The sequence below is a fragment of the Sceloporus occidentalis genome, unplaced genomic scaffold (genome assembly GCF_023333645.1).
Source record: "Sceloporus occidentalis isolate IW3139 unplaced genomic scaffold, rSceOcc1.0.p SCAF_3, whole genome shotgun sequence".
Classification (NCBI taxonomy): Eukaryota; Metazoa; Chordata; class Lepidosauria; order Squamata; family Phrynosomatidae; genus Sceloporus; species Sceloporus occidentalis.
The window spans coordinates 68,761,482-68,771,330 of NW_028316983.1; the positions used below are offsets into that span (position 1 = coordinate 68,761,482).

The window sequence follows — 9,849 nt, forward strand, 5'->3', positions numbered from 1 at the left end:
ATTAGTTCTCAATACAGACAGCCTCTTAAAACAGGCTACTTTATATTAACTGCAGCTGTTTTGACTTAACCATTAACCACATTTTTTTAAAGAATAAAAGCATGGCCCTTCTGACTAGAATGAATCTCTTAATTGCTGTTATTCTGTAATGGTGTTACACCAATATGAAAACATTAAGAACCAATACTGACCCTTCTACAGCATAATACCATTCCCAATGTTCTTGCTTGATGAAGAGCATTTAAGATAACACCCTTCCACCCCAGATATCTGCTTGCCATTGGACACAATTTTTTCAGAAGAGGATATTGTGTGCTGATATTTTTAGTACCTGTTGCTGTTTCATTTTATTCTGTTTCACTATTTTCCCTATACAGCTGTCTCAGCCTTCCTGTTTCTCTTAATAGCTGAGGAGAGGAGAAAGGCTGGATGTGATGGAAAAGACCTATTTTGATCCATTTCTTAAATAATTTTTTTATTATACTTGCAACTTTGGAGGCCATAAGGAAAAAATAAGAAATTAGCAGGTATATAAATTTGGATATAAATCAAGGTTTTTGAGAAGTGGGTATGCAAGTTGAGTATTTGTAACGAGAAGGCTACTTGTGTATTATCATGAAAGACACTTCACCATTTTCAATAATTCAAACAAGGTTAACAATAGATGCTAGGAAGGAGAAAACCAGAGATCACAATCTGAGGTATGTCAGATATTAATGCATTTTTAAAGGGTACAAATATGATTTATTGTAACATAATTGCTAGATTTTCATTGATACGTAAGAAAACTCATTTTAAGAGGTCAGATCACAAAATAAGCATCCCAGGCCAAATCTTGCACCCTTTTCTTACCATAGTATCCTCAGTGTGTCTTTAAAATCTAGTTACAATACATATGTGGCTATCTTGCTGTGTTTTACTGAAGGATTTTTTTAAAAAAAAAATGAACACTTCCCCATAATTAAAATATTACACGAGACAGAATTATGGCGACAGCAAAACCTTGCTTCCACATCTTGACAATAGGAATGCTTGCAGTATTCGTGTCCTGCTTTCATACCCATCTTAACCAGTGATGTGTGTTTAGGTAGTGTTCAGTACTTCTGGTTCTAATAATGCTAACCTGGAATGTTTTCATTATTCAGGGACAGGATGTTCCACAATTTTTCTTTCTTTTTAACACTTATATCATTTACGTTTGCACTAAATTTCTATTGAACATCCAATATTTGAATAACTCCAGTAAACAATCCACAAAAAAGTGATTTTGGTTTATTTTGCTGTACAGTCAACACAGCTAGCCCTGAATATGTTTCCAATAAAAAATGTTTCTGAAGTAGAGATCAAGTGCAAAGAAATTTTACTAAAATGATTTATTTGGAAGCAGCAACAGGATTTTAAAGCAAGAAGATACAAAAGGTACCTAAGCCTTCATCTCAGGCTAGGAGGGTAATAATGTAAGTTTTTTAAGTAGAAAAAAATTAGACCTTAAGAAGAGCCACACTGCAACTGTTGCAGGCTTGTGGAGGGAGCTAAAGTCCTTTTAGCTCAGCTAAATAGAACCTTCCTGAGCGTCAAGTGTTATTTGTTTGATGGACAGTTGCCAATGGATTATGATACTAGGGATTAACAATTTTGAGCTACCCTCTAAATTTAAGGATTTAGAAAAATTTTAATTGGTAGATTTATTGGTCTCAAAAATTAGGATGTGAAGTGTCCATGTTTAGTAAGCAGTCCTATTTGGATCACTAATCAGTCAGCCCAATTCAAGAAATTTAGGAGACTGTGAGGTGCAACTCATGAAGTTCTGTTTTCAACCAATACCTAGATAACACAGAAACAATGCTGTGTATCAGTTGGATTGAGAAAGCAGCACAGAATTCATATCGTTGATACTGTCAAGGTCCTTTTCACTATATGAGTGTTAGATTTACGCATTCCTAAAGAGAACAATCTCAGTGCTGTTCAAAACACTGGCATGGACAGAAATGCACAAATATTTAGTCACACTGCACAGAAAAAGCAGCATTTTTATTTATTAATTAATTAGGAGGTGAGGTTGGTAACTGGACAATCTGTCAATATGCTGCCTCCAGCTACAAAACATAAACAATTTCCACTTGTGACAGTATGAAATGGCAGAAGTTCAGAAAAGTTTCTTGACCAACTTATGCAAGGAGAATATTTACAGTCTGATCCAGCCAAGTGACACTGAACAGCCAATCCCTTGTAATCTGCAAAAATGTGTTCCACACAGGTGAGTTGCTGAAGAACAATGAGTGTTCTGAATGTTCAGGTTAAGAAGCCATTTTGTGTACTGCCACTGTGATGCCATCATGCTTCTGGATCATGATATTTCTGAAAGAGACAGGAAGTTTAGATTTTACACACATTTTCACATAATAAAGCAAGTTCTCAGCATTAATTGAAATAACTCCAGCCTAGCATTGCTACCTTTTAAATCTCAAAGCACTTAAGATCTGCTAAACTGAGTTTACTAAAACTTTCTGGCCCCTCCACCTGATTACGCCAAAAACCTAAGTCAAAGCCCATTAACCAAGGCTCTCCTTAGAATAGGGGCGAGCAACCATGGCCCTCCAGATCTTTTCTGGCCTGAAACTCCCTTTATTCTTCATCACTTGCCATGCCTTATGGGAGTGTGAGGCCAAAAAGAAAAAAAAAAACTGGAGGGCATAATTCGCATTCTATCCAAGAAAAAGAAAGATGTAAAAGCTTTTCTTTCAAACAAGTCAATGTATGCATGAGACATGAAAGCCAAAGAGCAGAAAATGTTTACCAGCCTACTGACATCAATCTGTCAGAAAGTAACTTATGGAATGAGGCTTTGAACCCATTTCACACAAAAGAAGAAAGCAACAGATCTAGATGAACACACCTACCCAGTGTCTGACTCAAGACACACTACAGGAATATCTGTTGGATCATTTGTTAATTTGGCTGCCTGCTGGGCTAGAACAGATATCACCCCTGCATGTTCATCTGAGAGGGTGCCACGACCTAGAAGACAAGAAGATAATTGACAAAGATGCAAGATTAATCAAGAAATACAGGATACAGTTATTTTGTTAAGTTAAGAACTAAGACTGGCTTGATGTGAAGAAAATATGCTGAACGTAAGAGAGGAAGAAAAACTGACATATATGAAAAATTATAATGGCTACTAAAGCCATACTGAGGCACTCAAATGCCTCAATAAGTTAAATGAGTGAGAAGATAATCCTGCCCCTCTCATTTCTATTAGCTCCACCCTTGGAGGGTAACAGTATGAAGTTCCCACCCTTGCCACAAAACCACTGTTTCCAGCTGGTGGAGAAACGCCACGTATGGAAGAGACTTCAGACCGTCACCCTTAAGGGAGATAGAAATAGCAATGGAAGAGGTGGGCTCATTCATTTACCCTACTCAAGTCTTTACAATGCCTTGGTAGGTGAGACTACTCAAATATGTTTTTAAAAACACAGGTTGATAAAAACCTGTCTAAAACTGTAGATTGCCTTGATACTCTACATGTTTTAGACTTCAGATTCCAAATTTCCAGCCATGCTCGCTGGAGCTTCTGGGGGTTAAAGTCTAGGTAGGTTAAGGATAACTACTAGGGCTATGTATAGTTAAGTGGGGCTTCTAAGTCTTGAGGATGTATCTGGTGGACTAAAACAAGAAAGCCAATGCCTTCTTATTTTGCATAGAAACCCGTATCCACATAGCTTCTCTAGAAAACAATGCCTGAACAAGTGGACCATTGTGATCCAGCAAGCTTCCTCTTGTTCTTATTTTCAACTGCTTTTCAATTACTAACTTGGTTCTAGCTAAATAATAGGGATGGAGATTTTTTTCCCTATTGATAGACATATTCCCTCAAGAGTTATCTGTTCAGAAATGCAGACAGGAGCAGACCTTCACTGCTGTTTGCATCTCTCTCTGATCCCACTGCAATTTTTGACATCCTTCAGCATTCCTATCCAGACTTTAGAGTCAAAGTTGGAGAAGAGCAAAATTATCCCCAAAGGAGAGGAGAGAAAATTGTTTTATCCCCCATGAAACATTTATATTTTTATCTTTATCAAGAACTGAGTTTCTTCCCAATTTGATCCCTTTCCAAGCTCTACACTTCTCTTCATGACTCCTTTCCCATTCCTAGTCACTTTCTAATATTTTCCTTCCTCCTACCCATCTCATATCTCCTGCCCTTTTGAACATCCCCCCATTCCCTTTCTATTTGCTCTGCCAGTCTCCACAGGTAATCCCACACAAACCAAGATGGATAAACAGGTACATTACATAAATGCCTACGACCTCCCTCCCCCCGAGCCATATCTGATAGGAGGGGTAAAAAACATGAGGATAGGTTTGTCAGTATTGCTTGCCAAGAAAGGTGAGAGAACATGGGACAAACTAAAGCCAAAAGTCTCTGCCCTTTTTTTGAGAGACCCTAAAATGTTTTAAATTAATGTCCTTAATATGACTGCTTAAATATTGTTATGTCTGTGCTTTGTTTTAACATACTGTGAAATGCCCTGGGTCTCATATTGTGAGAAGTGTGAGACCAATATTGGGTTGTTCATGTCAAAGCAGTTACATCAGACTACATTGACAGAAAGAAAGCAAATGTATCATAAAGGAAAATTTCTCATTGGGTTTGATCCTGGTTCATTGCACAGCTGTCCAAATGACTTCATGTTTTGTACTGATGCCAGTTTTTAAATTGAAAAAAGGTTGGTATTAAAGAAGTTGTCTATTTTAACTTGCTTGCTACTAAGTATTGCACGGGGAGCACTTCAGAGCTACATAAGGAGTTTTTCTTTTTAAAAGGTTCTACACAGTTCTCTTACTTACAACATGCTGTACTTGCGTCTAGTTCTCATAACTAAACACATCACCATACCCACAAGTTTTGCATTTCCATGGCCAATCATACAGTCTGGTTATAAGGTCCTTCCTGGGCAATAGTTCTCTCCATGTATCTGAGGAAACAGACTGAGGTCCAAAATACACTCCAGAAATAATGCAGTTTGAGACCGCTTTAACTGCCCTGGCTCAATGGTAGGGAATTCTGGGACCTGTAGTTGTCTTGAGACATTTAGCCTTCTTTGTCAGAGAGCTCTGGTGCCACAATAAACTACAATTCCCAGGATTCCCTAGCACTGAGCCAGAGCAGTTAAAGTCTCAAACTGGATTGTTTCTGCAGTGTGTTTTAGACCCAAGTCTATGCAGTGGTGTCACTAACTATAGTGTCATCAGGTGCACGAAAAGTGTGCCTCTTCTGTTCCTCGGCAAGGGTATGTGTGAGCCTCTCTTGCCCTGGAGGGGAAATAGGGTCCAACCAGGTTTCACCCGTTGCACTTCACACACATACTCCTGGTGATGCTACTGAGTCTACAAAAGTTTATGATACAACTTATTTTGCACAGTTAGTCTCAAAGGTGTTTCAACATCCCTTTGCACACTTATATAAAGACAGTTATTGCTCTAGTTAAGGGGGGGGGGGGAGACAAGAGACTTTCCCTTCCTTGGGATTCCTCCTCACACTTAAAATGGCCTCTTCCAAGTAAGCTCAAGAACATTAAAGGCATCTTCTCTTTGCAGAAAACAAGTTATTGGAGATGTGGAGAAAGAATGCAAGGGGGAAAAAAAGTCTTGGAACAGTCTTAAAAGAAACCCCAAGGCAGGGAATGATACCAAAGCAGCTTATTTTTGAATAGGAGTGGCAAGCTTTAAAGTGCCGCTGGCAACTATGTCATGATGTTAAAACTTCTGTGTTACTTCTTGTTGTGTGCGTTCAAGTTGTTTCTGACTTATGGCGACCCTAAAGCTATCACAAGGTTTGTTCAGAGATTTGCCACGGCCATCATAATTCAAAAAGGATGTTGAGAAACTGGAGCGTGTCCAGAGGAGGGTGACTAAAATGGTGAAAGGTCTGGAAACCATGCCCTGTGAGGAACGACTTAGGAAACTGGGGATGTTTAGCCTGGAGAAGAGAAGGTTAAGAGGTGATATGATAGCCCTGTTTAAATACTTGAAGGGATGTCATATTGAGGAGGGAGCAAGCTTGTTTTCTGCTGCTCCAGAGACTAGGACATGGAACAATGGATGCAAACTGCAGGAAAAGAGATTCCAGCTCAACATTAGGAGGCGCTTCCTGACAGTAAGGGCTGATTGACAGTGGAACAAACTCCTTCCTGGGAGTGGAGTCTCCCTCCTTAGAGGTCTTTAAGCAGAGGCTGGAGGGCCATCTGTCAGGTATGCTTTGACTGAGATTTCCTGCATGGTAGAATGGGGCTGGACTGGATGGCCCTTGGGGACCCTTCCAACTCTATGATTCTATGGCGGGATACAAACTGCTGCTTTGCGGCGGTCTGCCGCCGCCGCCGGTTAGTCTGCGGGGGAGCCAGAGCCACCACACGGCGCGGCTCCCATACAGACTGAAAAAGAAGCTCCAAAATGGAGCTTCTTCTTGAGTCGCTTTTGCGATGTAGCGAGGCACCAGGGGTGCACTCTCTACGTCACAACGCCCGTGACGCGTACGGACGCTCAGCGTCCGATACGTCAAGATGGCGGCGCCCATGTAGAAGGGGCGCCGCCATCTTGTACGTATTGAATACGTACTAGGGTTAGGGGGGTGCGGAAGCACCGCCCCTTCCTAACCCTAGTACGTATCCTATACGTACTAAATGGCGGTATGTATCCCGCCTATGATTCTTCTTCTTCCCCTGAAGCCGGGAAAGTGTGACTGGGCCAAGGTCACCCAATGGGCTTCCATGCCCGAGCCGGGATTTGAACCCGGGCCTCCAGAGTCTCAGCCCAACCCTCAAACCCCTCTTCTGTGTTACTTACAGCCCAGATTGAGCCCCTGGGAGTCGGTGCAGAGGACTCCTGCGATGGAGGGATTCTTCATCCTGGGGGAGGAGGAGAGAGAAGGGGCCAGAAATCAAGGAGGAGGAGGAAGAGGCGGCATCAGCAGCCCTTCGCTCCCGCCACAAGGGCGTTTAAGGAGCCCCGGGGGAGAGGGTTAGGGAGCATGGAAGACAACAACAACATCGCCGCTGCACTTACGTATCTTCTAAGTGATGCTCCAGGGCTCCCTCCATTTTGCCGCCCGCTGAAGCCTCTTCCGCAAAGTCAGCTGACCCGCGCTCACGTGACCAAGGAGGAGGAGGAGGAGGAGGAGGACGGCGGCTCACTCGGCTCTTAATTCTTCGAGGCCGAACGCGCACGCGCGTCACGTCTTTTCCCTCTGCGGGGGGGGGCGAGGGGGGACCTTTTCCTCTTGTTTTTCTTTTAACGGATTCTTTTTTTGGTTGAAAATATAACAGGAAAATTACTTATAATTACTTCCTTTTACTAATTATTTTTAAAACAGATTTTAAATGTCTTCTTATTTTTTTAAAAACATCTTATTTTTATTTTTTAAAAACTGATATATATATATATATATATATAAACGGATTACTTATAATTACTTCCATTTTTGGAAGTAATTTCCGCTTCATAATTCCCTGTCCTTTTTTTAAATGTAGCTGATTTCGCTCCAGATTATTTCTCTGTTCCATTTGTTGTATGCAGGCTTTCTTTCTCTCAGAAGGAGCTCACGCAGATGATTATAAAAAAGTTTAAAACAGTCAAAGTCATCTTAAAAAACCCAGTATAAAATTACATTGAAACACCTATATTGCATAAAAGAGCCACAGTGCTGTAGTGGTTTAAGAACTGGACTAGGACTCTTGGAGACCAGGGTTCAAATCCTCGCTCAGTCATGGAAACCCACTCGGTGGCCCTGGACAAGTCACACTCTCTCAGCCCCAGAAAACCCCACGCCTTAGAGTCACCATAAGTTAGAAACGGCTTGGAGGCACACAACAACAAGGCAAATTTCACACATACAAAGCGATTCATAGAATTACAGAATCATGGAGTTGGAAGAGACATCAAGGGCCATCTAATCCAACCCCATTCTGCCATGCAAGAACTCACAATCAGCATCCCCAACAGATGACCATTCAGCCTCTGTTTAAAGACCTCCACTACACTCCAAGGCAGTATCTTCCACTGTCAGTGTCTTCCTTATTTCCTAAGGTTTAGGATCTCTTTTGCTGTAGTTTGCATCCGTTGTTCCGTGTTCTATTCTCTGGAGCAGCAGAAAACAAGCTTGCTTCATCCTCAGTATGACATACCTTCAAATGTTTAATCAGGGCTATTATATCACCTCTTAACCTTCCCTTCTCCAGTTTAAACACACCCAGCTCCCTAAGTCTCTCCTTGTAAGGCATGGTTTCCAGGCCCTTCACCCTTTTGCTGACCCTCCTTTGGACACATGGCTCCAGTTTATCAACATCCTTTTTGAATTGTGGTGCCCAGAACTGGACACAATATTCCAGGTGAGGCCTGGCCAAAGCAGATGATGCATCGTTTTCCTAGGAATTTAGAGGGAAATGTGGAGTTTAAACAGAGATTAACCTTGAAAATTGTGCAGTTGACATTGAAACGTGATTAAAATGAGATTAACACAAAAGCTGTTATCCCGTAAATAACCAGGGAATAACCAGACAACAGACAGCAAAAAGTGATTCACAGGAAAATCCCCTGAACGATGTTCTGCTCTTTCTTGCCTGGTTATTCAAAGGATAATGGCACTATAATCACTTTTCATCTCACATCGTCTGAAAACTATGAGCACAATTGCGGGATTATCACAGGTTATTCACAGGATAATAGTGCTTTCAACACAACATCACGAGAAAACCATTAGCGCAATTGCAGGATTTATGACAGGTTTTATTCATGGGATAATAGCGCTTTGAACAAGATGTTTGAAAACCATTTGTGCAACTGTGGCGGGATACAGACCGCCGCTTTGCGGCGGTCTCCCGCCGGCGCCATTTGCTCCGCGAGGGAGCCGCAGCAGCCAAACCGCGCGGCTCCCGCGCGGAGCAAAAAAGAAGCTCCATTTTGGAGCTTCTTCTTGCGGTGCCTCTATGACGTCGCGAGGCGCCTGGCGCGGACTCGCGACGTCATAGGCGCCGCGACACGTCTGGACGCTATGCGTCCAGTACGTAAAGATGGCAGTGCCCATGTGGAAGGGGCGCCGCCATCTTGTACGTATTGTATACGTACTAGGGTTAGGGGGGTGCGGAAGCACCGCCCTTTCCTAACCCTAGTACGTATAGAAGACGTACTATATGGCGGTATTTATCCCGCCTGTGGGATTATCACAGGTTAATCACTGTTTATACTTCCAATTGTCCCCTGTGTGCTAAACTCCTCTACATGGAACCTCAATAAGGTCAGAGCACTCACAAAGATACCATTTGAGTCAGTGTCCGTTTACTTACTCTCTCTCAAGGTTGTTTTTCTTGTGGCCATCATATCAGCAAGAAGCATTTGTGGCGCAGTGGTTAAATGCCTGTACTGCAGCCATTCACTCAAGACCACAAGGTTGCGAGTTCAAGACCAGCAAAAGGGCCCAAGCTCGACTCAGGCTTGCATCCTTCCGAGGTCGCTAAAATGAGTACCCAGACTGTTAGGGGCAAATTAGCTTACTTGCTAATTAGCTTACTTGCTGTTCACCGCTATGATCTTTGGAATAGCGGTATATAAATAAAACAAATTATTAATTATTATTATTACATAATCAGTTAGAATGAAGAAAGGATGTAGGTGTAGGTATCAAGTGGGTGGATGTATGGAAGTTCTATGTATAGATATATGTTAATTGTTTATGTTTACATGTCTAAAGTATGTTTATATGTATATATGTGCATGTCCTATCTATGGAAGGTTGATTTTATGTATTTTATGTACAAAACTAAATAAAGATAAAATCCAAGCTGACCA

At 41.7% G+C, this 9,849-nt stretch overlaps 1 protein-coding gene across 1 annotated transcript; it reads right to left on the reverse strand.

The window, feature by feature from the left end:
• Positions 1-940: 940 nt before the first annotated feature.
• Positions 941-7,176, reverse strand: LAMTOR5 (late endosomal/lysosomal adaptor, MAPK and MTOR activator 5). The gene is made up of 4 exons (XM_089514879.1): positions 7,072-7,176; positions 6,853-6,914; positions 2,901-3,018; positions 941-2,358 (listed from the first exon to the last, which is right to left on the reverse strand). Exons 1-4 carry the CDS (start codon positions 7,104-7,106, stop codon positions 2,298-2,300), a joined length of 276 nt encoding a protein of 91 aa, XP_089371005.1. The 5' UTR covers positions 7,107-7,176; the 3' UTR covers positions 941-2,297.
• Positions 7,177-9,849: the final 2,673 nt, after the last annotated feature.

Coding starts and splice junctions, on each gene's coding strand:
- LAMTOR5 (XM_089514879.1), bottom strand. CDS start 7,106: ATGGAGGGAGCCCTGGAGCATCACTTAGAAGATAC. Junction 6,915..7,071: donor GAGCATCACTTAGAAGATAC/GTAAGTGCAGCG, acceptor CTCCTCCCCCAG/GATGAAGAATCCCTCCATCG. Junction 2,359..2,900: donor TGTCTTGAGTCAGACACTGG/GTAGGTGTGTTC, acceptor TGTCTCTTTCAG/AAATATCATGATCCAGAAGC.